Genomic DNA, 26,905 nt, shown 5'->3' on the forward strand with positions numbered 1-26,905 from the left:
CCAGGGGAAATCGCAATGGCCACGAGCCTTGTAATCATGGCCTAGGACCCTCGGCCTCGTAGAGATGCCCGGACTTGGATAGCACGGTGCCCAGGCCCCGATGGACCTCAACCTGGAATGGCTCAAAGGGTATGCGCTCGCCATCGACGCTGATGTACCCTTCCTTCTCGCGGGGAGTAAGTCGATATGCCAATACTTTCCGAATCTTGACGTCCGGCATGTCGAAGAATCCTCCCTCTGGGATCTCCGTCATCATCTTGAGCGAAGTGAGACGACTCATTGTTCCATCGATCGTGACAACATCCATCAACCCATCATTAGGCAAAGAAGCTGGGAAGAAATTCGTATCTTTGGAGACAATGGCCATTTTGCCCGCATAGAAGTTGCCCATGTTTTCCCCTGGAATCTTCTCCCAATCCTCCGGGACTTCATCCAATACAGTGCCGAACTTCAGCTCTGGTAGTCCCTGCAAGTCATCGACGGAATCTCCGGATTTTCGCCGCGGCGGTTCGCTATTTGCATATCTGCGATAATGCTCCTTGATGGCGTTCTTATCATCCATCTCCACTTTCATGGCTAGATTGCAAGGCCAGACTGTGCGCTGCATTAGACGGACCAAGAAACCATAGGTAAAACGGTGGGCGCCCATCCAACGAATGTTTTCGGTTCCCAGATCGGATTCTGCGATAATACCGAAAGATTGCGACAGGAACGACAGAGTCCGAGTGTTCCCTTGGGTAATGGAGACCAAGTCCATGGGAGTGCGTACTCCCTTAATGAGCGCTAGCGCAGCAACAGAGACACTACCAGTGCCGCAGAGATTCCAAGCCATCGCATTCCCGGAGCCGCCAGGGATCATCGCCACGGCTAGTTTAGACAGCGCTTCGCGAGCATTGGGTCTCTTTGCCAAGCCGTTAAACACCTCGTAGGGTAAGCCATCGCCAGAGCAGCAAACAATTGCATCGTACGCGTCGATGTCGATACGTTCCGCGATCTCCGTGGCGTGGCCCCGATGTGTCGTTTCCTCAACATCGACCGTGCAATGCGCAGCAGCAAGAATCGGCGCCGCGTAATGATGATATCCACGGCCAGCAGTACCCTTTCCACCAAATGGATTAATCAAAACTTTGATTCGCTTGTAGCGTTTCGCATTGCCATATGCTAGGTCAAGGAGTCTGGTCTTGAACGCTTCGGCTCTAGCTTTGTCCTCTTCGGGGATGGCGTATTGAAGAGCACCGACTGAGACATCGTCCTTGGTCACAGGGTTGGCGTATGTGATTGTCAAGCCTGTCGGGGAGAGTTCGGCATGGAGGATGTTGTACAACGCAATGGATTGAGTCTCTTTCGTTCCTGGATTTATGAAGTCGTATTAGTCTAGTTCAAGATCGGACCAGATTCATTGAAAGTCTGTCTTCTATCTTCGGATCGCAAAAAACAACAATTACCTCTGTGATAGAACCACTTCCAATACATCCGAGACCAGAAGGTAAAGAAACAAAATAACCTACTTGACTTGGACAGAAACCCGCAGCAGCCGCGGTCCGGTTTGCGCATAGCACGCTCATCTGCAGAAGCACCAGGACCCCGGTCAGAATGATCATTCAGATAATTGATTCTAACGGCCCTTGAGGAGGAGCAAGGGAAGACTCACCGACAATGAGAAGAGCCTCGCCCCCTAACGTGAGGGAAATGGACTGGGTGACTGTCAGAGTCGAGTCATGCTCCAGTAATCGAGATTCGGAATCCGGCAGATCCGCAGTGATGGAAGGGTGAGCAGCGCCATTGAGAGAAGTCATTGTCGCCTGCGATGGCGTGTAGTCATTCCAGAAAAGACTGTAAATATGAGACGAAAGATTGGATAAAGATGAGCGATAAGAATGAAGAAGGGAAGAAGTCTTAGGACGGTCGGGAGACTAAAAGGTTCCTGTCTAGGTAGCGAGTCGTAGTTGATAGTAGCAGCAATAGTAATTCTTGGGCGCGGAAACGGATATCAGCTGAGATTCTCCACCTCAGGAACGCTTTCCTTGAATGAACAAAGGATTGTCCCTGGTAACATCTGACTCTGCTCAGGTCATAATAAACATGAACGATTATCAGCGTGAATCAATAAAGGGGGGGGCAGTAGTGGCAGCAGTCAGCACCACGGTGGCTTTCCGACTGAGCGCCAAAGGTACTGACACAAGATGCCGAGGAGACGCTCAACATCTATCTACGGAGGACTTACCCCCGTAATTGGGGAATCTATATAGCCTGTCTTCACCCGCCAAGCATAGACATACAAAATAAATCTACAGGGAAAGCCATATATCGTTGATATTAAGGTAAAAGTTCTTTTATTGTTCCGTCCGAACAGAGCATACTCTCATCTGGTACAACAGAATAATAAAGAAGGCATATAGTCAACAGATTCATCCATGAGAAGAGAATAAGAAGGGAGAACAAGAACAAGGTAATACGGATAATATGATCATAGCGTAACAATTAAATCAAACGCTGACACCAAGAAGTGATACTCGCTCTATTCATGCCGCCGAAGCCTTGAGGCCCTTGAGTGAGCCCAAGCTCAAAGCCAGACCCTGGGAACGGCTTCTTATCCGCACGAATCCCGTAATGGGACCGTCGTCACCCTCCTTCTCAATGCTCAAATTTGCAAGTGCGTCCTCGCCTGTGAGGAAAGACTCAATGTCAGTGCTTTGTTCAGAAAAGTGAAAAAAGAAATAAACGAAAGAGTAGCATAACAGTCTGCCGATGACTTACCAAATACGCTCCGGGCATACAGATTGGCACTCAGGAACCGGCAATCTCCCTTGAGTGAAGCTTCTGGAGTCAAGCAGGCCATGTTGGTGCTCTCCATGAGCTGTTTCAGGAACTCACGAAGGCTTTTCGCCTTCGAGTTAATGTTGACTTTGTTCTCCCACTCAAACTCGGTCCACATTGTCCGGAACTGGGTCTCGGTGCAATGGGCAGGCTGGATGTAGTCCATGATGTCCGCATGGATATCGTTGAGAATGACAACGTGTGTTTCGGTGGAGCTGGCCCCGTCGTATACAATGTTACCGAAAATGACACCCGTATCTGTAGACGACACCTTGACTGTAGCCTGCACATTCAAGAAGTCGCGAGCGCCAAGGTTGTGCGTGGTAGGTCGCTCAACGACCTTAAGATCACCAAGCGTGGCGAATTCAACAGAGAGGTTCTGTAGGGTTTCAAGGGTCTGGTTAACGAGGAGAACATCCAGGACGATGTCGAATTGATGGACTGTGACATAAGCCTCAGCATACACGGGATCTGAGAAGCCAGTGAGCTGCACGACTCGGCTCAACTTCGACGGTGTGGTTTCCACGGTCGAATCGCCACCGGTAGCCTTGACCAGATCAAGTTCAATTTCTTCTGCGCCTTCAACGCCTGACTTCTTGGTGAACTGCCGGATGGGAATTGCGTCGTCGATCTGGACGGCAGTCTTGGCCTTCTCAACGGCCTCCTTAGCCGCCCGCTTCTTGTCTTCCACCTGGACCATGTCACGGAACGCCTTGCGAGTGTCTTCCAAGAAAGTTGTCTCCAGCTCCTTCCGCTGAGAGAATTCGCTGAGCGAACGAACGCAGCACATGATACGATCGATGGAATCTTCATCGATGGGAGCTTTGACAAATTGAGACTGTCCCACGCGGATAATCGAAATCATGATCAACATTGCCTCAGCACGCAGCGCGTTCGTCCGGGCGACATCCTCTGAAACTTCTGAGTGGCGCATGACCAATTTTGTCAATGTCGATGAGAGAACAGTAGCCAGATAATAGTCGCCATCGAGAATCAATTGACGGAGAGGAGGCTTCTGGGCAGCCTTCACGGCTGCAAGTTTGGCGGCAGCAGCGGATTCACTCGTCAGAGCACTTTCGGTGGCATATGTGCCATCAGCCAGCACCTTCCGTGAGCCAGTGGGAGCTGACGCCTTAGCATGGCCGTTGACCTGCTCGTTGACAATAGTCTCATCTGGCACCTCATCAAGCAGGCGTTGTTCAGATGCCAAGATAGGTATCTCCCCCAGGCTTGCGCGGATTCGTTTCCAGGCCTCGCGGATATCTCTCTCTTCTAGCGAATACTCTCCAACGACCCACAGAACACCACGGTAGACCTTTCCGGCGCGAACCTCACTCAAAGTTGAAACAAGGCGACCAACAATGGCAGCACGGAGCTTGGGGAATTTCTCGACGACTTCCTTGACGAAGGAGATTACATCGACTGCAGAGTTATTGTTGAAGTCCGCAATAAAGTCCATCAGAAGATCAACAACGCTTGCTGCGATTTCAGAAAACTTGATGGCGCAGTGATGTATCGACTGAATCAGGAGTTGGCGGTATTCGCTGTTCTATAGACTTTATCAGCTTTCAAATCCTGGCGCGAATAGAGCTGCGCCCTTTACCTTTTCGTATTGCTCGTCGACTGTCTTTCCGAGCTCTTTCTTCAACAGCATAACGACCTCCTCAACGTTCTTACTCGAGACCATCTCCAAGGTGATACCAAGCGCCTTGCGCCGAACGTCGATGTCAGGGCTAGAAAGAACACGCAGAATCTCCATGGTGAGGTCGTCCAGAACACCCTCATTGCGGCTCCTCAGTTGATCAACTCGGTCGAGTACAATAAGCTTCACGTTGTTATCGGCTTCCTTAATACACAGTTCGATCAGCTTGCTCGCTGCAGCCTTAACCGCTACTGGGTTACTGGTAAGGGCCGTGAGCGATGTGGCGGCTTCGTATACCACAGTACTTGTCGGTGCTTCGAGGAGATCAAAGATAAGTCGTAAATATTTCCCCTATCCTCCGTTAGCGATATGCTATCGTACAGTCCACCAAGTGACCCACCTTGTTCTGAGTATTCTGCACAGCGTCCTTTCGGATGAATTCGAGCTCTGCCAACTGAAGGAGCTCGTCGGTATTAGGAATGCTGTCGAATGTGGATGCAAGATATTCGAGGGCCTTCTGGTGGCTGATGGACATCAGAGCGGCGAACGCATTGCGCTTGCAGGTACTATCAGTCTCCGACTCGAGGAACGTCTGGATCAATTCTGGTGCATCCGGGATGAGGGACTCCGAGTGCTGAAAGATGGAAGCCACGGCCCAGACGGCATTCTTTCTCACGTATGCGTGACGGTGCTCGAGGCATGAGCGTGCGGAGGAGAGGAGGGGTTCGATGAGTTCGGGCTCACGGAGCTTGCACAGGAAGCGGAGAGTATTGCCTCGAATGTATTCATTAGGATGCTGAAGGTCGTTGCGAATACCGTTGCTGCAAGAGGAGGGAACCATCAGAACAACAGGGACACTATCGGGACATGAATGTGTTCGTAGCCCTTACCACACCAGGATCATTTCCTGCTTGAGCTTTCCATTCGAGTCATGCTTCGGGCAGATCTCATAATAGAAATAAAGTAGCTTCTTTAGAGATTTGCTTTTTGACGGCATGACGAAACGAATGATGTGCATTAACAGTTGAGACATTGGGTCGCCATTCAGCATGATCGTAATGATCCGCCTCATTGTCTCCATTTTCGTCTCATCGGTGCCTTTCTCTAACTGCATCTTCAGCTCCTGAACGTTAGGCTGATCAGCAGTGTTGTCCAGATGGACCAAGCTGTACGCATTTTCTAGGAACGACGCCATGATGTCGGGAATTGAGGCGGACGGCCGTAACGGGGGGAAGAAGGATAAGGAGGGAGGAGAGCTTGGAGGTTGTCAGTATAGGTTGCTGCTGTGACGTTTCAAGGGGGTGGAGGAAATACCAGATACCACTCCCTCAAGAATACAAGTTTATGTTCAAGCAAGTTAATCAATTGAAGTAAGCTCCCCTCACCTGCATTGCATTCATCAGCGCGAATGTTTGGCAATCCGGGGGTCCTGAGTATCAACCTGTCCATTTGCGCGGCGGAGCAAGCTGGCCGGACTGTGTGGGTGACTAAGCACTGCCTTGGCCAACCTGTAAATTAAGGCATTCAGTCAGGTACGGATGGAAGGCCGCCGCCGCCGCCTTTCACGTCCAGCTTGTTTCCCGCCGCGCGCGATCATACGTAACTCGTCTGCCACAACGAGTTTTCTCTCGAACGACGCCAAAGATGTCTAACCAGAATGAACCCTTCTATCTTCGCTACTAGTAAGGCATTATGTTGCTATATAGCCCAGGTTTCCTCAGCTGCTGACAGCCCCGCAGCTCAGGTCACTCTGGGCGGTTCGGACATGAGTTTCTAGGTAAGTCTGCGCCGCGAAGTCTTTTTCTTCTTTTCCGCTGCTCGCAAATACTGACAGCTAATAGAATTCGATTTCCGCACCCTTGGCGATGGCCGTAGCGCTGCTGTCCGGTATGCGAACAATTCCAACTATCGAAATGACTCCCTCATTCGCAAAGAAAGTGAGTACTATGATATAGGCCTCGGGATATCTTCATCTGACTGACGGGATGAATAGTGTGCGTGAGCTCGGCGATGATGCAGGAAGTCAAGCGTATCATCAAAGAGAGTGAGATCATGAAGTATGTGATTCGTAGGACATACTAGGAGCTGCTCCCGGTGCTAATGCGATGTAGGGAGGACGACTCGAAATGGCCACAGAAGAATAAGGACGGACGGCAGGAACTTGAGATCAGACTCGGAAACGAACATATCTCCTTTGAGGTGCGCTGAATGCCTCCGCGCTGCCGACTTCTGGCAAAAGCACAAGACACGGAGCAAGTGCTAATTCTCTGAGCTGCGCAGACCGCGAAAATCGGTTCGTTAGTAGATGTGACGGAATCCGCGGACCCTGAAGGTCTTCGAGTGTTCTACTACCTCGTTCAGGACCTGAAGGCCCTCATCTTCTCTCTTATTTCTCTGCATTTCAAGGTAATTTCCGAGGACTCTTTGTTACCGAGGTTTCGCCTAACCATTCTTACCTTTTCTCTGCAGATCAAGCCTATCTAAATGACGACATGAAAAGCTGGCAAGGGAATCTAGTTCTTAAGGCAATAATTGGCGTTCTTAGTGCTTTTGTGATGATTTCAAGAGATTGTTGAATGCAATGACGCAGTCCGTACACCACACTGCGGAAGTCTTATGTAGAAGAGATATTTAGAAGAGAAATACCCAACACGTTCCTCTGCACCCTATCTAACTCCACTGAGACAAAGTGTGATAGAAATACCCAAAGCTACTGATCAGTACCTACTCAATAAAACCAACGAAATCACTATTCTCAACTATATGTGTCTCCCGGGCCAATGTGAGCGCATGGCATCGCGTCCCGAAAGGACCTGGCCAGAATTTCTGCCTCAGGCGCCAATTCGCCTCCCCCGCGCCCGCATGATCAGACTATCCCTTTCGGGCAGTGCGTCTTCCTCCCGCTCAGACTCTCTTCTGGCTCTACGCCTTCAGGTAGCCTTTCCCATCGACACTTCAGTAATACTGCATTCCTTCCCTTCTATTTCGACTTGTTACTGCTCCCGTAGTTGTTGTGTGCCTAGTTCCTCCTTTTCTTCAGTTCTTATCGTTTTCGCATACAGCCCCCAGTGTGTGGGCCCTGCAACCTGATTAGATCCGATGTCATCCCGTCCTTGATTAGCCTCAATGCCGACACCGAGTGACAACACATCTCCTCTGATTGCTGCTTCGATCGCTCCGGACATCTCCTCTCACGCGACCTGTCCCCCTGAAGTCGACAGATTGCCTTCCTGGAGAGATTCCTCTGAGCTGTCCACTGCTACAGAGAGCGATGTCCCTGACAATGCCTTGTCGCCCGCAATGCCCTCAGCGCAATCCCTCTTGACGGCTCGATCAGACGAATCTGTTACCCAGTCGGATACAGATGCCCCAGCGGAAGGGACGACTCCAAGCGCTCCAATCAAGGACATGACGAGATCCAATGATGGACCTGCGATGGGAAGATTGAGCCCTACCGGCCAACGAGCGTGCTTGGCGAAACCATCATCTACAGTCCCATCGCCATCGACGGCCTCCCTTCTAAGTTATGAATTTTCTAATATTCGGGTTCGTGAAATCCGAATGATACGCTGCACTTCTTTTCTCACTGACCGGTTAAAGCTTCTTCCTAATTACACCTCTTCTTTCCTTCGCCCGGGGAGCAAATTCACCGGTACACAACAGTCGGACCGCCAAGTGTACAACGTCGATGTGGAGATCAAACATGTAGACATGGCAGAGTCGTATCTTTGCGGTTATCTCCGCATACAAGGTCCGTGGAGATCCAGACTACAGGCCTCAAATTGTAGCTGACTCACTCTTATTCCGCAGGCCTCACAGAAGATCATCCTACCTTGACGACATTCTTTGAAGGAGAAATCATCGGAACCAAGCACACATTCAAGACCAGAAATGAAGCATGGGGTGCAACGGAGAAGACCGATATGCACCATTGGGCGAGATTCCCTGCCTGGCGGCCCCTCGCCAAACAGGCGAAGAAGCCCGATTTCACCTACTGGAACTTTGCAGAGCGTGAACATATATTCATGCGATGGAAGGAGTATTTTCTCGTTCCTGATCACCGCGTGCGGACGATTTCAGGCGCAAGTTTTGAAGGGTTTTACTACATCTGCTTCAACCAGATCGAAGGAAGCGTGACTGGCATCTACTTTCATGCAAAGAGCGAAAAGTAGGTCTTTGTCACAGATTCGCCGGTCATCTCTAGTTATAATACTGACATATTCCCAATCAATCACAGGTACCAGCAGCTGGAACTTAAACACGTCGAAGACCACGGCTGCACCCCAGCAATGGAATTCCGCTGATTCTCTTGATACCCGCCAGCCCTTGCGTTGGTCTGTTCTGTTGTGACGCTTGCAGACTGCTCGGACTGGGTCCCTGGATTAACCGCGTTTCTATTTCGGCCATCGGATTTTCTCCTTCTCTTCTTTCCCATTGTCATTATTTATACTCATTTCTGGTCTTCGCTGGTCACGATGATGTTTCGCTCTCCACCCCTTAACGGTCTCTCACTTCCATATCCATCTCATTCATTACTTCCCTACCATTACTTTCTCCTCGAATCTCTCTCATGATGACCTCCAAATTTGGCGTACGTTGGTTCATATGGTCTTTTTTGCCTTTCCCGTACCTCTCTATCCACTGGTTGCCGCGTTCTTCTGTTCACGCCTCGCCCCCCGCCGCTTCGATTTATCATGGTCTAGTCTCGAACGAGCAGCACCAGCCTGTGATCAATCTCTGACATCTGTCTGGTGTTTCTTCCTTTTTCCTTTCATTATTTTTTTCTTTTCTTTAATCTCCAGCCTCATGAGGCGCCGCATGAACCCAGCCGATGTCTTTTGATAGCTATCAAAAGCCACCTACCAACAGTGACTTACACACTCATCGCATTCCTGAAGTAGCAATGGTAGTCCAGCCTGCGTGGCGTACTCGTACTCGTAGGCTTAAACAAGTGATATCTCTCAATTTTTTTTAAAAAAAAAGAAAAAAAGAAAATACTCCATTTATATGCAATCAACATGCTCGATCCAGAAGAAAAAGTATATGCAGAACAGCTCTATCGTGTATTTGAGTACTGTTTACAGTAATTCCCCGGCCGTATACCACAGCGCCGGCGAATGACTCCCACCAGAAAGAAAAGAAAAAGAAAAATTGGAATATACAAGATCGATCCACAAGGGAAAAAAATATCCGGCTAAGGAAATGAAGCAGGGGCAGGGGTATCACGGGCAATTTTAGGGACTCGGCAAGGGAGTAGAATGCGGGGCAGAAAGAAAGAAAAGGAAGATATGAAGGGTTGTCCAGTGTGCGAAAGTCAGAAGAGAAACAGGGGAGCCGGAAGAATGATTCGAATCGGATAAGGTTGGGCCTTAGAGCCTCGTGTGTTACATGTAGGTGGAGTTCTGGCGGCTGCACGAGTTGGAGCTGCTTATGCTGGAGCTGCTGGCGTCGCTGCTGGGCGTGGCGGGCTCGACGACAACCTGCTGGCGGATGGAGACGATCCATTCGTGCTGCAGCAGTTCCGCGGCGGTGGGTCTCTTCATCGGGTCGCATTCGAAGCAGCGGCGCAGGAAGTCGATACCGAGGTCGCTGAGCTGGTCGCGCGAAGGGAGCTGGGGCTGGTTGCCCTGGGCGATATTGTACATGATCGCCCACTCGTTGTCGAGGGTGGACCATGGTCGACGGCCCGTGGCCATCTCAAGGATGACACAGCCCAGGGACCAGATGTCGACGGCTCCCTGGCGGTGCACCAGCCTCGAGGTGTCGCCGCGAATCACTTCGGGGGACATGTACATCGGGGTGCCGGTCATGGTTTTCTGGTTCTTGCCGCGCTGGTGGGCCATCTGCGAGTCCTTGGGAACAAGAGCGTCCTTGTGACCGGTTCCAGGGTATGTATCCATTGGGACCACAGTCTTGCCCTGGCGTGCGATAATCTTGGCCGCGCCGAAATCGACATACTTGATGATGCCATTATGGTCAAGGAGAATATTTTCGGGCTTGATGTCCCGGTGGACAATGCCAGCCTGGTGCAGGTACGCCAATCCTTCCAGCAGCTGGAGAGCATAGACCATGATGACTGTCTCGTCTTCCACACGACCATGTTCAAGCAGACTAGCGAGAGATCCACCGGAACAGTATTCCATGAAGATGTAGACTTTGTCCCGATGCACTTCAATGCCGTGATAGGAAACGATGTTAGGATGATCCAAGACCTCCAATACCCCCATTTCATCACGGATCTGCTGAGCAATCTTCGGGATGAGTTGAGGATCTTGGAGACGAATTTCCTTGACGGCCATGAGATAGTTGCTGTCCAGATTAATAGCGGCATAAACGGAGCCAAAAGTACCTCCACCAATGTACTGGCCTTGCTGCCACCTAAGCGTGACATTAGTCGCCGAGGACGACAGCACTGCGAGGGACCGGTCAGCCTCGTTCGATCCTTCCAGCACTCTTCCCAGCGCCTGTCGCTTCGCGTCTTCCTCTACCCGTTTATCTTCAATGTCATGCAAGCGAGCCAAACGCTGCTCCCGCACAAGCTTTGTGGCTTCGCCATCAGTCAGAATCCGTCCAGCGCCAATCTTTCGGGATCCCGCGCGTTCTTCCATGCGCTGCTTCTCGGCTTGCGCCGCGAGCGAGGAACGAGCACCCATGATGTCAAAATGGGAGATTAGCAGCGACATGCACCCGGCCACTTTAGACCTCAACTGGCCGAACTGGGAATCATCCATCGAGAGAAGGTGCCTGCTAGAAGTGATGGCCATTGCAAATTCAAGTGCAGCTACAGCCCATTTGAATGTCTTTCGATCAGCGGCATCGCAATCGTCGCAGATGAACGAGACCCATTCCAATGATAGCTCCACGAGTCTTGCACTATTCATAGCGCGCCTGTTGGGGTCCACATAGTTCGAGGAACGCTTGCCGAATTCTGTCGCAAAAGCATAACACGCTTGGATGAGCTCCGTGTTCTCTATGCCCCTTGATCTCAACTGGTCTCTGATGATCGCCACGCTATCCATGATAGTCATGGAGAGCTTGAACGATATCTTCTTAATCTTGTTCAGCTCCACGTTGACTCGTCCCAAGTTGGCACGTTGTTCAATCGCCATGTCCAGCTGGATCCCGGTCAACTGTACTAACTCATGCCGAGCACTCGCGAGCCGTTGCTGCGTCCCCTCAACTACAAGACGAAGTTTTCCAAGCCGAACATCTGTGGGTTGCTCAAGGAAATCAACCTGCATCTCCTTTCCGGCCCAGGAAAGAGGCTTCTCTGGACGAACGACCAGGACATAAGGGGTGTGTGTTGGATCTTTTGGTGCATCTTCTTCACGGAACGAGGTTGCGAGAATGGCTTGAATATCGGTGGGTCGGTTCCAGAGCGCAAAATGCGCGAAAAGATAGACGCCTTTCTGGCCAACGGAGGCGTGAGACCTGACAAGGAAATGGTCCGAAATGAGAAGCGCTTCAAAGAAGTCGAACGCGATGTCGGCAGAAATATTATATTCAGTGGCGTTTTCGAACAGTTGACGCAGGAAGCGGGAGAAACGGTAGAGCTTGCGCTGTCGGATTCGGGTTGAATCAAGAACGCTTTTGTATCTTTTGTCCATGTCGATTGGATCCTCGTTGGGACGTGTTGTCAACTCCCGTTCAAAGTGTATCATCAGACGCTGAAGTGACTTTGCTGTCAGGGCACTGTAGTTATATGATTAGCTTACGTACGTTAAACCTCTCGAAGTAGGATATGTACCTGAACTGTTCGGCAACCTCGATATCTCCACCTTCCAGTTGACGACCGATATCATTTGAGAATTCCCAGTCTTGTTCGAGAATTTCGGCCTCCTTGAAAGTGTTCTTGTTCACATTCAGTTTCCAATTGAGGAGGCGGAAATAATACTTCAACGCATCCAACACCACAGCGTCGAAGTTCTCGTCAATGCAAGGTGGTAAATCCCAGCCCGGCTCAGGTTTCGAGATGTCTAAGTAGCGCTGTTTGATATCCACCGAGACTTTCATCAAGATCTGGAACTGGGAGATCATCTGATCGACAAGAATAGGAGATTGCTGGGCAGGGTCCTTCATGTTCTTAGCGTAAGACAAACGAACACGGATAATTTCCTGGATCAGACGCGAGGGGAAGTTGATCAGGGTAAGGAGCTCTTCGATATACGGCGGCAGGTGGCGTTGTGCAAAGGAATTTGCATTCTCGATTAACGTTGTCTTCGCTTTCTTGATCACTTCGCCAATGCCGTTGAGCATGTTGTGGTCCCCTTGGAGGGTCTTGAGACCGTCTTCCTTCATGATGCGGTCGAGGAAAGACGTGTCGTCCGAGAGATCGCTGGTGACCGACTTGACTTTGGTTTTGTTAAAATCAAGCTCATCGTTACCTACCCACTTCTGCAAGATGGCGAGTTCGGTGTTTATGAGGGCAATGGTGTTGTGCCAGGAGAAGATGGCTTCACGACTAGAGCAGAACTCTTCCGAAGCTACACGGGGATTTGCGGCCTCCAATTCTTTGTGCGTCGAGTACAGCATTTCACACCATTCAATCTTCTGGACGATGTCCTCGACCTGCTTAATGGGAGACTTTCCGATCTCGGTCTCACCTTTGATCTTGAAGTTGATGATATCTTCGACGATGGGTCCAAGGGCAGCTCTCCCTTCCTCGATCAGCTTCCGTTGTAGAGCGACACTCCGGCCACATGTTCTAGCTCGAACCCCTAACCAAATTGCGTTGTTCTGTGCGGCGGATCGCTTCGTATCCGCGGAGCCAAGAAGTCTCTGCTTTTCCTGTTTGACGACATCTCCTCGCAGGACAGACGCCAGCATGGAATGCCACTCCAACCTTTCTTGATTCTTAGGGTTTTTGAGTTCATCGAGGGTAGGTTGATTATCATCGGGGAGAAATAGTTGGATATCCGGATCATACGCGTCATCTTCGAACGGCGCCTCGGACGATGGCGAAGGTTCCTCTAGGTCCGAGTCCCCCGGCGTCATTCCCATAGCCTGAGCATCGTCGAAATGGTTGTACCAGGCCTGCGGATTAGCCCGAATCCGCTGAACGTAGGCCTTTTCCTGGGCCCGATACTGGGCATTGGGGTCCCGTCGGGTATTTCGCCTCGTCGACGAGGACCGCTGACGGTCGTTCTGGAGGCTGATATATTGCGGTGGTCGGCGCTGGGGAGCATAGGTGTTGGACGGAGTTCTTGCGGGACCCGACGGACGTTGCGGCCTCAACTCTCGATCGGTCAGAGGAAGGGCATCGACAGGCGGGACTTTGTCGAGGGCCGCAGCAGCACCGACGCTGGAGCCACGCGGACGCGAGCCTGGGGTACTGGCCCAGGCGGGAAGTCCGGAAGCATGGGACGGGGGAGGAGAGGACGCGATCGTGGGCATTGGAGCTGGATCGAACGTCTCTGGGAAGGCAGAACTGGCCCTTATGGCATATGGCTGTTGTAGGAGGTCGTCGGAAGACCCTGAGCTATCGGAGTCATGGTTGGGAATATCAGGATGCTCCATGACACTAAACTCACGGTCCTGAGGCGACTCCATGTTGCATGGCCGAGGCAGGTTTTGGGGGGAGGGGGTCGCAAGCTGGCTTGGGTGGCTGCTGTTGGGCTTTCCGTTCTGTTGGCCGTTGGCCGCTGGCTGTTTTGGCGGCTGCTCAATGACTGGTACTAGCCTACTACCTAGGTGCCTGCGTTACTGCTTCAGGCAAGTCTGTGGCGGTGCATTCCGGGGGTTTCGCCTGCCTCAGGCCAGTAGATACTCCACTACTACTAGAACTATTACACTTGCAGTTTAGGCTACACTTGAGATTTTCTCTTCTTTTGCCTCCTCGGCCTGGCTAGAAATGCATCCAAAGCAACTGCTGTCAACTATGTATGCTTGTGAGGATTCCATTATTCTCTTGCCCTGTGAAAGTCAATCGGACATCGGTTAAGGTCGAATCTTCCATTTGTGGCGCTTCGACCGAGAATTGAGGATTATGGCTTAATCTCGGATTTCGGAGGTCCCTCAATGCAGTTTTGCAGCCAGTCACAACCAAAGTTTTCACTTCCCATTGCTCAGGACTCAGGCAGGTACCTAGGCATGGCAAGGCAGTAGTGGTATCTAGTAGTCGTCAAGTGTGCAAGAAAAAGCCCATGGCAAAAACTTGAAAGCTTCCTGTATTCCCAGTTTACCCTCCCTAAGAATTGATTAGTCACCACCAAGAAACAGGATTTGTGCATTATGCACCAGCTCCTGAGAGATTAATAGTCATCAATGCATGATGCGATGCATTGGTCTTTATACTATTAGGTAGGTATTGTTGTGTTAACTGTACAGAGTATAAGGATAGAATTATCATTACCTGCCATCTGTACTTTTGACTTTCACATATGATACAATTATACAAATGAGGATGAATTATGGAACTAGTGAGAATAATGCTGATCAGTGGGACTAGCTGAGCTCAAGTAGGAGGCTTAAAAAAGCATGCACCATGCGGATCAACAAGCCCACTTTGGCGTGATTGATCATTGATGATCTGATTCCCAGATCTCCAGAATAGAGCCGGGGGCCTTAGTAGCCTATGCAGTATGGAGCAGTGTAACTATGGGAATTTGCGGGGGATTCGATGACCTTGATGATGAGGATGGAGATATGAGTCATATGATAGCTATGAAAACAGTCATTCCGTGGTGAGAGTACTTACTACTTCATGAGAAAGAGTGCAGATCTGCTATCACGCAATTTGAATCAAATTGTACTTATACTTAGGTACTGTACGTAGCATCATTATATCAAATGAATGACTTGTTTCTTATGGGGCAGAATATGCAGCCCGACAATAGTGACATGCGCAGGTCAGGGGGTACCACAGGAAATAACATATGGGGACGGACGATGCTTCTTCGATGGACACTCTGGTCTTGAACAGCTCAGCCTGGAAGAATCATCGACCTCAAAGGATGATGATTATTGTGCGGAATCGAGATCCTGAAGAAGTCATCCAACACCCGTCTTTCAATCACATCAAGTATGCCTGTCACTACTACTATCCAGAACACATGCAGTAGATACCTAGACAGTAGTAGTTAGAGAGCGAAGTGATATCTCCAAGGTCAAGCCAAGCCTCTAATCCGAAGAATCGGGATGCCGAATCTCAGCCATGGTAACTGGCCAATGGGGCCAATGATGCTTATCTTCTCTCACTTTCCATGACTCCTTCGTCCACCTCTTTTTGAGCCTGGGACCTTGCATGAAAACAGTCTGAATCATGATCGATGCTGAACTCTGAACTGAGCGAGATACCTAGCCTCGTACCTATTTCCAGTTTCCAAAACTTCTGGATGACTCTATGGCAATTGTCAGAGATCTAGTAGTAGGTATGCAGTGGCTAGCTTTGGTACCAACGACTTCGGTCTACAAACTGACATAGTCGCATTGATTACTTTCTTCCGCTCTACCCCCCGGAGCACTCTCGACCTGATCCATACCTCGTCAACGAACAACGAACAACAGATGTATCAGATGACAGCATAGGTAAAGTGCAGCAGCTCCCAGCATTCAGACAGACCATCCAGAGGGACCAGATAAGGAAGCGAAAAGTGACTGCTGATTGGTTGGTCTCATAAAACTCAAGATAACAGCCTGATAAGCGCTCCATCAAAGCTCTTTCATCAAAACTCGCGGATTCTCAATCATTTCGAATTCCAACAAAGCAATACGAGGTCGCTGGATTCAATGGTGCTAGGGAAAGCCACCAATCCCACTGCGGTACCAGCGGTTCGTCTTTCCTAATCAACCCGAGTCATGGAAGAGTAATGTTGCTAGTAGGGAGAGAAGATCGATTACCACCCGTTGGTATAGATATAGTCCAACTGAAGGTCGAAAAAGTCTTAAGCTCAAACAAAGAATATGTAAAGTTATCATGTAGGCACTAGGCAGTAGTTATCCTTTATATGTATATCGTTGCTTCTCCAGAGGACTTGCGATTATCACCATCTACAATCCTAGTAAAGAAGAAGATACCCGCTACTAGGTAGGTACCTATCAAAAAGGAAGATACTATCAGACCGGGAGATCGCTGATTGGCCCAAAGCAGGGCCATATCTACAACCACTCAAAGTATCCGAGCTGGGCTGTAGGTAACTACTAATCCTACCTATGTAGATAATCCTCGATCATGGCAGATAATTTTAATTCTTGAAACAGTTTGTCAATCATAATGTAAACTGGGGTTTGTCTAATCTGCTTTCCGGAACTCCTATCGTCCGTCTCACTGTCTCGCTGGCTTCTCACTAAGCCCCCCTCCCCTTCCCCCCAAAGCTGAGCCAACTAGATAATCCATCCGCATGGCTATCTATATTGCCTGAACCACGAGATAGACCCGCGACTACCTAGACTACCAGCCGCTAGAGACGTAGAGATCTGGATAGCATGATTCCAGTCATCAGAATTATTCATGGTAAGCGAGAACTAATCAGCCACATCCTTATCCTCCCATCTAGCACACTGACTTTGGCAAGGCTTGGCTGGATTCTCACCCGATATCTATCACAATCCTGAAGTAGATTTGCACGCTATCAAGATATCCGAAGGAGCCATGGCTGTGGTCATGCCTCTAAACACCCGATAGTGGAGCCTTTGTGGTTGACTCCATGAACGATGGCCATGGCTCCCGCGCTCATGGCGTCCCTGACTTATGTCGCGTTCGCATATTTATGACCCTAGGACCCTCTGCCTTCCCTGTGTCCTTTTCTCCTTTATCAGACATCAACTTCCCTGCATTTCTTCCCCTCTCTCCCCTATTCTCACTCACCCTCAATACCCGTCACGTTGCTTATTGAGACTCGACTCGTCCATCACTGATCCATCCAACGACACAAAGGGTCTCAGGTGGTGACCTGCAGCAACCGTAATCCAAATCCATATCGTCTCTTCCTTTCCGGTGTTCTGCGAGGAAAATTGCACAATGTCGACATATCCAGTGGCCTATAATGGCTCGGCGACAGGGACCGGCGGAGACTCCTTGACGGAGGATCTCAACATATACTATAGTGTTCGTGGGCCTTGATGCTAGAGTATATCGTGTCAGTCGCAAGAGGAGATGGCTAACCTCTGCTCCAGTCCGGTGACATTGCGTGGGTGATCACTTCGACCGCATTGGTCCTGCTGATGATTCCCGGTGTTGGGTATGATGGTTCATATCCCCGACCTGATACAACTTGCTAATGACTCCGGTAGCTTCTTCTACTCTGGCCTCGCTCGTCGGAAGTCCGCCCTCTCCCTCATCTGGCTCTCGATAATGTCGGTTGGCGTGGTATCATTCCAATGGTTCTTCTGGGGTTACTCGCTGGCCTTCTCCCATACTGCCGGAAAGTATATCGGTGATCTTGAGAACTTCGGTTTCAAGGGTGTTTTGGCTGCCCCTTCGGTCGGCAGCAGCAAGGTGCCAGATCTGCTCTTCGCCATCTTCCAGGGAATGTTCGCTTGCATTACGTGAGTCTCAGTCGAAGAAACCATCAAGGCAGATACATGAGGAACAACAAACTGATGAATCAACAGTGTAGCGCTCGCCGTCGGTGCTGTCGCCGAGCGTGGTCGCATGCTTCCTTGCATGGTATTCTCCTTCATCTGGTCGACGATCATCTATGATCCCATTGCTTGCTGGACCTGGAATTCGTCGGGTTGGGTCTTCCAGCTGGGTGGCTTGGATTTCGCAGGTGGCACACCTGTGCACATTGCCTCTGGCTCTGCGGCCTTGGCCTACTCGTTGATGCTCGGAAAGCGTCGCGGACACGGCACCCATGAGCTCAACTACCGTCCCCACAATGTCACCCACGTCGTCATCGGTACCGTGTTCCTCTGGGTGGGCTGGTTCGGATTCAACGCCGGCTCAGCCTTGAGCGCTAACCTGCGCGCGGTGATGGCGGCTGTTGTGACCAACATTGCTGCCGCTGTTGGTGGTGTCACCTGGTGTATTCTGGATTACCGCCTGGAGAGAAAGTGGTCGACAGTGGGCTTCTGCTCCGGTGTCATCGCCGGCCTCGTCGCCATCACTCCTGGATCAGGCTTCGTTCCCCCATGGGCTTCCTTCATCTTCGGCGTTGTCGGTGCCGTTTCCTGCAACTATGCCACCAAGCTCAAGTACTGGCTCAAAGTTGACGATGCCCTGGATATCTTCGCCGTCCATGGCATTGGTGGAATGGTCGGCAACATTTTGACTGCGTTCTTTGCTGCGTGAGTTTCCTTGGTTCGATGTGCAGACAATTCAAAGTGGCTAATGTGCGCATCAATAGTGATTACATTGCGCACCTCGACGGCTTCTCTGAGATTCCCGGAGGCTGGCTCAACCACAACTGGATCCAGCTCGGTTACCAGCTGGCCGACTCCGTCACTGGCTTTGCCTACTCTTTCTTTGGTACCTGCCTCATTCTCTTCCTGATCAACTTGGTCCCCGGACTCAGCCTGCGCGCTGCCGAGGAGGATGAGATCCTGGGTATTGATGACGCTGAGATCGGCGAGTTTGCTGTATGTCCTCCTGCTCTTCCATCTCCTTCTGGATCAGTTAAACTAACCTATTTGACAGTATGACTATGTCGAGATTACTCGCGATGTGCTCACTGGTGTTGAGGGCACTGATGGCGTTGACAGCGCCTCCAAGCGTACAGCCACTCCCACCGAGGGTCAGCCTGGCACCATTGAGACAAAGGCTTGAAGCCTTTTCCGAGTTCCTGCTATGAGATTTGATACCCCTTGATATTAATAATTGTTGTGTTCAGCGGCCGAGTATGAGTCTGCACGTAATATGGTTGTACATATTCCATGTTTCATTTGTTTCAATTTCGTCATATAAATCAATTGGTTATTCCGGCCGTCCGTCTTGGCCTGAATCGCATCGCGAGGATATACACACGCCTGTTAATAGACGTTGAATTGTCAATAATAGACCTCGAAATATGAGTACTTTCTCCTCGAATTTGCCTTCCTTATTGTTTTAGAGGAGTAGATAGATAGCTTGTGTCGATTGTCTCTATTTTCCTGGTTGAGCAGTTCAACGTAGTACTTGAATCACCTGCAATGAGGTTAGGTATCTTAGGATTGACTCAAAAACAGAACAATAAAATGTGTCTGTGTTCATGCCAGATGCAAGTGTTAAAACTTTGGGCGTAGTTGCAACTTGCAAGTCGATATCCTAGATATCACTCCTTGGCCAATGACAAGCCGCGCGTGGCTGGAGCTTCCGTCCGTTGCCAGTTCGTCACAGGCAACTGGAAGTCTCCCGTCCAGCTTGGAGCTTCATCTCGCCCCGCAATCTAGTGAAGCCCAGTTCCAATTCCAATTCACAACACAAGGGTATCGGCCTATACATCGCATTACTACAGCGCTAGTTTGTCATCGGTAGCCTGGGCTTATCTGCCCCATCCTGTACAGAATGGCATCCCAAAGCCCCAGCGACAACACGCCTGTACCTACACCGTTCACCAGCTTCCCGCAAGACCCAGCCGAATTCGACAGCGACCCCCGAATCTCCTTCTCGAAGCTGGACAACAAATTCATCCTGGAGACTGAGGACGGCCAGGAATATGTGTACGACTCGGTGTTAAAACGTTGGATCCCAACGGTGTGTGCGCACTTTCTCTCCAGCTGTTCGATTCCCTTGCTAGCTTGCGGATGTTGAACTCTGTCCTTTTTTTTTTTTTTTTTCTTCCTCCCCCCCTCACTTGGTTCCTTTGGATTTTTCTCTGTCCCTGTCTATCCATTTTCTATACGATCGCGGAGTGTCACCCGCGACGTCAATTGTAAATACTCGGCTCCATTGCACGTTTTGAACCTGCATGGATCTTGGTCGGTTCGTGAAACTGATTGAATATGTGGCGCGGTCCTTGCGCGCCGTTTGGGTATCTTCCAGGTCGATGATGACTTGCTCCAACAACAGCAAGAAGCGTATAAGATCCAGGGCGTGGACGAGACGGAGCAGCTCACTGCGCAGCAGTTGAGGAAGAAGCGGAAGCAACAGGGCGGTGCAGATGAGGTGAGTGTAGCGCCAGTCGTCTGTTTTGTTTCTGCTCTGTCCCCTTTATATGAGTGACCGCGGTGGCTGATCTATTCTGGCGGGGTTGTGTTGGGCAGAATAATTCGCAGAAGCCAAAGAAACAGCGTGTCAACACCGCCGTGTATGTAACGTCGATTCCGCTGGATGCTGAGTTCGAGGAGATCCGGGACGTGTTTTCCAAGTGTGGTGTGATTGCCGAGGAGATCGACAGCGGCCGGCCCCGGATAAAGATGTACATGGATGAAGACGGCAAGTTCAAGGGCGAGGCGCTGGTCGTGTACTTCCGGCCGGAGTCGGTCAACCTGGCGATACAGATGTTGGACGACTCAGACTTCCGGTTAGGCGTGGCGGGGCCGCAGGGGCCGATGAAGGTCCAGCTTGCCGATTTCTCGTTCAAGAGCCAACAGGAGGCGCCGGCCAAGACGAGTATGAGGGATAAGAAGAAGATCATCCGGAGGACACAGAAACTCAATAGGTATGGTGATGGACAGGACCCTCGATCCTTGCTGGATAGAGACTGATGCCCGGTGGCTACTAGCAAACTCGCGGATTGGGATGATGATGACCCGTCGATGTTGCCGGATACGAGCTCGAGGTTTGAGAAGGTCGTTATACTCAAGCACATGTTCACTCTGGAGGAGCTCGAGGTATGTGACCGTCTCTGAGTTAGGAAAAAGCCCGCGCTGAGACTGGGCGATTTGCAGGAGGACCCGGCAGCGATACTTGATATCAAACAAGACATTCGAGATGAATGCTCTAAGCTCGGAGAAGTTACGAATGTCGTTCTCTACGACAAAGAACCTGATGGAGTGGCCAGTGTCCGATTTGTCGACCCTGAGGCTGCCCGACAGTGTGTCCGAGTATGTTTCATTGCTTCTCCTCTATCTACTGCTTCAAAGTAATTGTCTAATAAGTTCTCTAGGTCATGGACGGTCGATTCTTCGCTGGCACACGCGTTGAAGCCTACGTTTCAGACGGGAAGGAGAAATTCCGAAAGACCAACGAAAAGCGAGCCGCTCTTGAGGATATGGCCGAGAGGGGTCTGGATGCGGAAGATGATGAGGAGAATGAACGATTGGATGAGTTTGGGACTTGGCTGGAAAGCTCCCATGTCGTGGAGAACCGTGCCAAATAACGCCATCATGGGCAGGCCCTGTCTTTCAATTCCTCTCAGGCTTCTGGCTAGACCACGAAAGTGTTTATTCGGAAAGGATGAATTGCTGGAGTCAGGCCATCGAAGCCCAGCGTATTGCATTGTGTATTATAGCGATGGTAATGTACACTTATGTCGGATGAGTTGGCAGAATATCAATACTAGAAGAACTTCCCGTACACGAGACACGATCTCCACCACGCATTGTTCGACTTGAAGACAGTTGACACGCATTAGATTGACTGCCATCATGGACCAGCAGCATCGATGATCATACAGAGGATCTTTTAACCACCCATTATTCCATTCTCTGGTTCGCGGTTTGTTGTCCTGCCCACTGGGGCCAGTCCAACTGTGGTTCGTTCCTGCGCGGAACAACCTATTATGCTATTTATGCATTACGGAGTAGTATTGCTGATTGGCGTCCCGTGAAGAAAAACAACACTAGGCCTCATACGGCCATAGCCCCCCTGGTTATTTACCACGCAAAACAAATCGTAAAAAAAAAAAGAGTAAATAATAATAATAATAATAATACTTGTTGATCCTCCTGGGTGGCCTGAAATAATAGGCTAGACTACCTAGACAGCCCACAACAGAACACAACACAACACAACAGACCAACGCCTTCTCTCCCTCATCCCTCTCACCGCTCACCTTCACTCCAATCCCCCCCTGCCCATCCTTATTCTCCATTATTCCCTCGACTAGTCCTCCCATCAGTCTCGTCTCTTTCGACCTTCCACTTTTCATCTCTTTACATCTCTCCCTTCCTACCTAAATCACCCCTAATAATCACATTCCACAATGCGTGAAATCGTATGTTGTGTTCAATTTAACTCCCCCCCCCCCCCCCCCTCCCCCCTGGTTCCCCGTCAGGAGACGCGTCTTTTCTTCAAGAGCCTCCTCCCTGATGGGAAAAAAACCCCACCCGTTCTCTTGGAATGTGGTCTTGCTGACTTGCTCTTTGCTTTTCTTGTCTCTATAGGTTCACCTTCAGACCGGTCAGTGTGTAAGTACACCTCATCGCGGGATATGCAGTGGCTATGGGGAAGCAGAGATTGGGGGCGTTTAGTGTCCAGCAAGAGGCTAAACAGATGCTTGGGTGATAGGGTAACCAAATTGGTGCTGCTTTCTGGTATGTATTAATGCATTGATGTTGATGTTGATGATGGAAGATTCAGAGCCATACAATCTCAATTGGCAATTCGCCTGGGGGTTGTGGTTCCAGTTCGTGGATATGGGCTGACAGATTTATAGGCAGACCATCTCTGGTGAGCACGGCCTTGACGGCTCTGGCCAGTAAGTGCAACCTTTTATTCCGATCGATATGGCGGAAGGAAATATGAGGAGGATTACAACACTGAGCATGGATCTGATGGAAATGATAGCTACAATGGCACCTCCGATCTCCAGCTCGAGCGTATGAACGTCTACTTCAACGAGGTGCGTGGTGGGATTCCGTATGCTTCGACAAAACCTTCACGATCCTAACTCCCTGCCAGGCCAACGGTGACAAGTATGTTCCTCGTGCCGTCCTCGTCGATCTCGAGCCCGGTACCATGGACGCCGTCCGTGCTGGTCCATTCGGCGAGCTTTTCCGTCCCGACAACTTCGTTTTCGGCCAGTCTGGTGCTGGTAACAACTGGGCCAAGGGTCACTACACTGAGGGTGCCGAGCTCGTCGACCAGGTCATCGATGTCGTCCGTCGTGAGGCCGAAGGCTGTGACTGCCTCCAGGGTTTCCAGATCACCCACTCCCTCGGTGGTGGTACCGGTGCCGGTATGGGTACCCTCCTGATCTCCAAGATCCGTGAGGAGTTCCCCGACCGCATGATGGCCACCTTCTCTGTTGTTCCCTCCCCCAAGGTCTCCGACACCGTTGTTGAGCCCTACAACGCCACTCTCTCCGTCCACCAGCTCGTTGAGCATTCCGATGAGACCTTCTGTATCGATAACGAGGTATGACCGAACTGGACACCCGGGTTCTCTGTTTCTGGGATGAAAGCCGAGATGGAACTGACTGGTCTTCAGGCTCTGTACGATATCTGCATGCGTACCCTCAAGCTCTCCAACCCCTCGTACGGTGACCTCAACCACCTGGTCTCCGCCGTCATGTCCGGTGTCACCACCTGTCTGCGTTTCCCTGGTCAGCTCAACTCTGATCTCCGCAAGCTGGCCGTCAACATGGTTCCTTTCCCTCGTCTGCACTTTTTCATGGTCGGCTTTGCTCCTCTGACCAGCCGTGGCGCCCACTCCTTCCGTGCCGTCTCCGTTCCCGAGTTGACCCAGCAGATGTTCGACCCCAAGAACATGATGGCTGCTTCTGACTTCCGCAACGGACGTTACCTCACCTGCTCTGCCATCTTGTATGTTTTCCCTCCCTATGGCAGCACGTCAAGTTTTTTGCCGCTAACTTCTCTCCAGCCGTGGTAAGGTCTCCATGAAGGAGGTTGAGGACCAGATGCGCAACATCCAGTCCAAGAACCAGACCTACTTCGTCGAGTGGATTCCCAACAACATCCAGACCGCTCTGTGCTCCATCCCTCCCCGTGGCCTCAAGATGTCCTCCACCTTCATCGGTAACTCCACCTCCATCCAGGAGCTGTTCAAGCGTGTCGGTGATCAGTTCACTGCCATGTTCCGTCGCAAGGCTTTCTTGCATTGGTACACTGGCGAGGGTATGGACGAGATGGAGTTCACTGAGGCTGAGAGCAACATGAACGATCTTGTCTCCGAGTACCAGCAGTACCAGGATGCCTCCATCTCCGAGGGCGAGGAGGAGTAGTAAGTTCTTCGTTTTTATTCTTTCTTTATAAAAAACATCTGCTGACCGTTTTCGCAGTCCTGAGGAGGAGATCCTTGAGGGCGAGGAGTAAATTGGTTCACTCTAGCCTGTTAGTGATGTGAATTGAGTCCTGTTCACAGTAATACCCCTGCTACATAAGTCTACATTCTTTGACTCTGGCCTTGTTACCAGGCTGCCGTCCTACTGGAATATATTGTTCAAGCGTTTTTAATCTTCCCGTTCTTACTTTCTTATGGCCGACACGGGCTACTTGGACTTACATAGCAGTTCAAAAGCATTGATCGAAATATTCCCGACGGAAGCAGCTTCAAAACAAACTTGGTAGAGAGAACACGGCACTGTAGAAGGTCATTGACCTAGTATCCGAATAAGAAATGTATCTTTCTGGCCCATGACAAGGGACGTTCCTAGTCCACCGACCCCAAGTCAGCGTCGAACTGGCCAGGCAACGTGGTAGGTTTCCTATGTGGAACAGTTTCCTCTTTCTCTAGTTCTTGTTTGTATGGGTTTCTATCAAGGACTACGTAGATGGAGTCTTAGTGGAAAGGGTATGAATGATCTTATCTGAATTCCAAGAGTAGTCGAAAAGAAAGGGTATTGCGGCTATACAGTTATAGAGGCGTATATGATCTGAACTAGGTTGTTGGATCTGTCCGAGATCTATACCACACGAGCACACATACGCGAGGACAAAACCCAAGCCCCATCCAACCTCAAAAACTCCAACTCAGAGAAACGGACACTTGCCTGTGCGCGAGACCTTCAACTCCCCCATCGTCTTCTCCATCGCCTTCTGGCCTTTGCCCTCGAAGTACTTGGGCCCCACGTCGGCGATGTGGTAGCCCTGCGGGTAGTACTTGTCGCCCATGTCGCCGGGCAGCGGCTTGCCCAGGGCCCAGGTCAGCCAGGCGGTGGGACCCCAGCGGTTCCAGAAGGTCGGTTTGACGTAGTACGGGGCGGCGTCCCACTTGGTGATGAAGACGCGGTTGTGCTCGTCCATCTGCTCGGTGAAGGCGGTGTAGCGCAGTGCGTAGGGGCGGGGGAGGGTCAAGTAGCGCATGACGAATCGGCGGAGGGAGAGGAGCGAGGCGAAGACTGTGGAGTAGGATGGTGGGGGTGCTTCGTAACTGTAATTTTTTTTTTTGGTGAGTGAGGTTGTTGGACCTTTTGACGGAGACTTTGGGGGTGTAGTGTGGGTTTGGGGAGGGTGGCTTACAGCATGGCTTCCCGCAGACGATCATCCATCATGAACGAGACGAATTGCAGGCCGATGTGTTGCAGTGGCCGCGGAATCATGTACACCAGCACCGGGGTCGTCTGGTCGGCGGTCTCCCGATTCTTGATATCCGGCAGCATGCACTCGACCTCGTACTCGTCGCTCCAAACCATGATCTCCTCCAGCCAGTGGAGGCCGTCGCGGAACCCGATCTTGCTCGACGGCAGCTTCTCATAGCTGATCCCCAGGCCGTCACCGAGACTCTTCCAGAACGTGCCGATGGCGCACTTCTCCATGTCTGTAAGCGTGCGCCACTCGTACTTTTCGATGAACCGGACGGGCTGGATGGCGAAGAGACCTAGCGTGTACAGCATGTCGTCCTCTTTGATCTTGCCCGAGTCGCGGTATCCCTGGTGCAGGTAGCGGGTGCGTGCGATCGCGGTGCAGGCGCGTTCCGAAGAAGGCGCGTGGCCCATAAACTCCTGGACCAGGGCGCTGGTGTCGGTGTAGCGCTTGAAAGAGGTCTCGGGGTTGGAGAACTGGCTTGTGGCCGTCAAGACTTTGGATATGGAGGGGATGCCATATGTCTGGCGAAAGGGTTAGTGAAAAACACTCAATAGCAAGTGCAATACCTCAGAGGTAAAAAGATGGCTTACTCGAAAGAGCGCGAACTGCAGCGCCTTGATATAGAAGAAGGGAAACTCCAGCTGCAACAGGACCTTCTGGATTTCCCACGCTTCATCATCGGTCATGCGGGCGAGGGACTCGCGCGTCGGGAAATCGTACTTTCGGTGAAGCCATCGCATGCGACGGAATCGGAGAAGAGAGCACAGGATGGGGTATGCTGCAGAGACAGCGACGATATAGGGGACTAGCTGGCCAAGCAGTCCGGCAGTCGGAAGGATTGCCGCTGGTCCATATTTCAATGCTCCCGTGAGGAGCTGAGTTTCATTCTCCATCGTTTCAGTCTGAAGGCTGAATCTTCATAGAACAAAAACTGGGAATGTGCCGGAAGTTATAAATTATTGTGACCTCCTTTTGTTGGTTATTATACACGAGGAGATTCGATGGAGCGGTTTGCTCGAAAGGAGTGGACCCCGTCGTAGACTAGACAGTCTAGACATCCTCGAGGAGTTGTCAAAAATGAGTTGGACGATTATTATTCGGATTCCTGCAGATGAATGATTCGATGAAGAACCATGTCTCTGCAGGTAACTAGTTACTGAT

General features: G+C 50.8%; 9 protein-coding genes across 9 annotated transcripts, besides 3 other annotated features; 5 read left to right on the forward strand and 4 right to left on the reverse strand.

Annotated features, from left to right (window-relative positions):
* Nucleotides 1-34: 34 nt before the first annotated feature.
* On the reverse strand, nt 35-1,796 carry ACLA_024530 (putative sphingosine kinase (SphK); the record flags this gene model as incomplete). Its single annotated transcript, XM_001269162.1, has 2 exons — nt 35-1,350; nt 1,652-1,796. 2 exons carry the CDS (start codon nt 1,794-1,796, stop codon nt 35-37), a joined length of 1,461 nt encoding a protein of 486 aa, XP_001269163.1.
* A 726-nt stretch (nt 1,797-2,522) lies between these two features.
* ACLA_024540 (coatomer subunit beta) lies at nt 2,523-5,654 on the reverse strand (the record flags this gene model as incomplete). The annotated part of the gene is made up of 5 exons (XM_001269163.1): nt 2,523-2,665; nt 2,758-4,366; nt 4,421-4,810; nt 4,860-5,280; nt 5,350-5,654. 5 exons carry the CDS (start codon nt 5,652-5,654, stop codon nt 2,523-2,525), a joined length of 2,868 nt encoding a protein of 955 aa, XP_001269164.1.
* A 449-nt stretch (nt 5,655-6,103) lies between these two features.
* ACLA_024550 (Mago nashi domain protein) lies at nt 6,104-6,667 on the forward strand (the record flags this gene model as incomplete). Its single annotated transcript, XM_001269164.1, has 5 exons — nt 6,104-6,141; nt 6,199-6,236; nt 6,301-6,396; nt 6,453-6,516; nt 6,571-6,667. 5 exons carry the CDS (start codon nt 6,104-6,106, stop codon nt 6,665-6,667), a joined length of 333 nt encoding a protein of 110 aa, XP_001269165.1.
* Nucleotides 6,668-7,585: 918 nt separating this feature from the next.
* Nucleotides 7,586-8,763, forward strand: ACLA_024560 (putative vesicle-mediated transport protein Vid24; the record flags this gene model as incomplete). The annotated part of the gene is made up of 3 exons (XM_001269165.1): nt 7,586-8,210; nt 8,270-8,627; nt 8,697-8,763. 3 exons carry the CDS (start codon nt 7,586-7,588, stop codon nt 8,761-8,763), a joined length of 1,050 nt encoding a protein of 349 aa, XP_001269166.1.
* A 1,080-nt stretch (nt 8,764-9,843) lies between these two features.
* Nucleotides 9,844-14,008, reverse strand: sskB (putative MAP kinase kinase kinase SskB; the record flags this gene model as incomplete). Its single annotated transcript, XM_001269166.1, has 2 exons — nt 9,844-12,151; nt 12,207-14,008. The coding sequence occupies 2 exons, from the start codon at nt 14,006-14,008 to the stop codon at nt 9,844-9,846; spliced, it is 4,110 nt and encodes a 1,369-aa protein (XP_001269167.1).
* A 3,409-nt stretch (nt 14,009-17,417) lies between these two features.
* Nucleotides 17,418-19,163, forward strand: ACLA_024580 (ammonium permease MEP2; the record flags this gene model as incomplete). The annotated part of the gene is made up of 6 exons (XM_001269167.1): nt 17,418-17,504; nt 17,573-17,637; nt 17,690-17,944; nt 18,011-18,685; nt 18,745-18,976; nt 19,035-19,163. The coding sequence occupies 6 exons, from the start codon at nt 17,418-17,420 to the stop codon at nt 19,161-19,163; spliced, it is 1,443 nt and encodes a 480-aa protein (XP_001269168.1).
* A 717-nt stretch (nt 19,164-19,880) lies between these two features.
* Nucleotides 19,881-21,636, forward strand: ACLA_024590 (U2 snRNP complex subunit CUS2; the record flags this gene model as incomplete). The annotated part of the gene is made up of 6 exons (XM_001269168.1): nt 19,881-20,069; nt 20,358-20,480; nt 20,579-20,976; nt 21,040-21,148; nt 21,206-21,361; nt 21,424-21,636. 6 exons carry the CDS (start codon nt 19,881-19,883, stop codon nt 21,634-21,636), a joined length of 1,188 nt encoding a protein of 395 aa, XP_001269169.1.
* Nucleotides 21,637-22,169: 533 nt separating this feature from the next.
* Nucleotides 22,170-22,191: a microsatellite.
* Nucleotides 22,192-22,245: 54 nt separating this feature from the next.
* Nucleotides 22,246-22,272: a microsatellite.
* A 189-nt stretch (nt 22,273-22,461) lies between these two features.
* ACLA_024600 (beta-tubulin) lies at nt 22,462-24,532 on the forward strand (the record flags this gene model as incomplete). The annotated part of the gene is made up of 9 exons (XM_001269169.1): nt 22,462-22,473; nt 22,643-22,666; nt 22,767-22,792; nt 22,915-22,956; nt 23,046-23,100; nt 23,160-23,615; nt 23,688-24,022; nt 24,081-24,440; nt 24,499-24,532. 9 exons carry the CDS (start codon nt 22,462-22,464, stop codon nt 24,530-24,532), a joined length of 1,344 nt encoding a protein of 447 aa, XP_001269170.1.
* Nucleotides 22,496-22,519: a microsatellite.
* A 657-nt stretch (nt 24,533-25,189) lies between the features above and the next one.
* Nucleotides 25,190-26,637, reverse strand: ACLA_024610 (uncharacterized protein; the record flags this gene model as incomplete). Its single annotated transcript, XM_001269170.1, has 3 exons — nt 25,190-25,589; nt 25,679-26,265; nt 26,335-26,637. The coding sequence occupies 3 exons, from the start codon at nt 26,635-26,637 to the stop codon at nt 25,190-25,192; spliced, it is 1,290 nt and encodes a 429-aa protein (XP_001269171.1).
* Nucleotides 26,638-26,905: the final 268 nt, after the last annotated feature.

This window comes from Aspergillus clavatus, genomic scaffold (genome assembly GCF_000002715.2).
Source record: "Aspergillus clavatus NRRL 1 1099423829805 genomic scaffold, whole genome shotgun sequence".
In the NCBI taxonomy this organism is placed as follows: domain Eukaryota; kingdom Fungi; phylum Ascomycota; class Eurotiomycetes; order Eurotiales; family Aspergillaceae; genus Aspergillus; species Aspergillus clavatus.